Source organism: Morone saxatilis, unplaced genomic scaffold (genome assembly GCF_004916995.1).
Source record: "Morone saxatilis isolate NCDOM2014 unplaced genomic scaffold, NCSU_SB_2.0 Contig24, whole genome shotgun sequence".
NCBI lineage: Eukaryota > Metazoa > Chordata > Actinopteri > Moronidae > Morone > Morone saxatilis.
The window spans coordinates 26,012,252-26,013,392 of NW_023339807.1; the positions used below are offsets into that span (position 1 = coordinate 26,012,252).

Consider the following 1,141-nt stretch of genomic DNA (forward strand, 5'->3'; position numbering starts at 1 on the left):
TGTGTGTGTGTGTGTGCAGTGTAACGTGGGTTGGGCTGGTAATGGTAACACATGTGGAACGGACACGGACATCGACGGGTATCCCGACCGCTCTCTGCCCTGCATGGACAACGACAAACACTGCAAACAGGTCAGACATCATTATCGTCATCATCATCTTCTTCATCATCATCATCACATCCTGTCCGTCCACATATAGAAAGACCACAGCTCTCCAATAACCCTCTCTATCTCCCCCTGGTGGCTGACTGCAGTATAGACCCTGGTAACACATAATAATTATTCATGTTTGACATTAACCATTTAAAATCTCATTGGAAAACAATAATAATTATAAATCAATCATTTATACAGACTGCTTTAATCTAAATACACATACAATATTCAACATACAGACATTTAGCTCACTTATTGCTTTATTTATAACTTTAAGCTCTGTTCAGCTGTGACACCACTCCAACAGAACCACATCTTAAAGGTCATTCATACATCAGCAAACGCCCCTTCCCACAGGAAGTCTCGCCCTAAATGTTGTGATCTTTGTCTCACATGACGTTACCTTCCTCTATCCTGGTTTCTGACTGGCTGTGAGTGTGACCGTCTGTCTCCGTCCACCAGGACAATTGCATGCTTACACCAAACTCTGGTCAGGAGGACGCCGACAACGACGGGATCGGAGATCAGTGCGACGAGGACGCAGACGGAGACGGCATCAAAAACGTGGAGGTCAGACAGAGTGTGTGTGTGTGTGTGTGTGTGTGAGAGAGAGAGACATGTGATCATGTGACATGACGCGTCCTCTGTCCCTCAGGATAACTGCCGTTTGGTCCCAAACAAAGACCAGCAGAACTCGGACAGCGACTCGTTCGGAGACGCCTGTGACAACTGTCCCAACGTCCCCAACAGCGACCAGAAAGACACCGACAGCAACGGACAGGGAGACGCCTGCGACCAGGACATCGACGGGGACGGTAAGAGACGAAGTGTCCTCTGAACACACGTTTACTGAACAACTTCAGTACTTCACTTTATTATATTGATTATTGGACGTGCTCGTCAAACTGTCAAAGTGGAGTCTGAAGAGCATTTTGGTTTCCTTCCTAAGCCCCGCCCCTTTAGGCTCTGTGCTCCAATAACAGTT

General features: G+C 47.1%; 2 protein-coding genes across 2 annotated transcripts in view; both read left to right on the forward strand.

The window, feature by feature from the left end:
- Window positions 1-1,141, forward strand: part of LOC118336472 — a 744,338-nt gene that overhangs the window by 98,410 nt on the left and 644,787 nt on the right. The gene's annotated exons all lie outside the window — the stretch shown is intronic.
- Window positions 1-1,141, forward strand: part of LOC118336454 (thrombospondin-3a-like) — a gene marked incomplete at its 5' end in the record, with an annotated part of 7,261 nt that overhangs the window by 1,443 nt on the left and 4,677 nt on the right. The window contains 3 exon segments of the mRNA XM_035673111.1: window positions 20-130; window positions 619-726; window positions 812-971. Coding sequence (XP_035529004.1) covers window positions 20-130; window positions 619-726; window positions 812-971 — 379 coding nt within the window.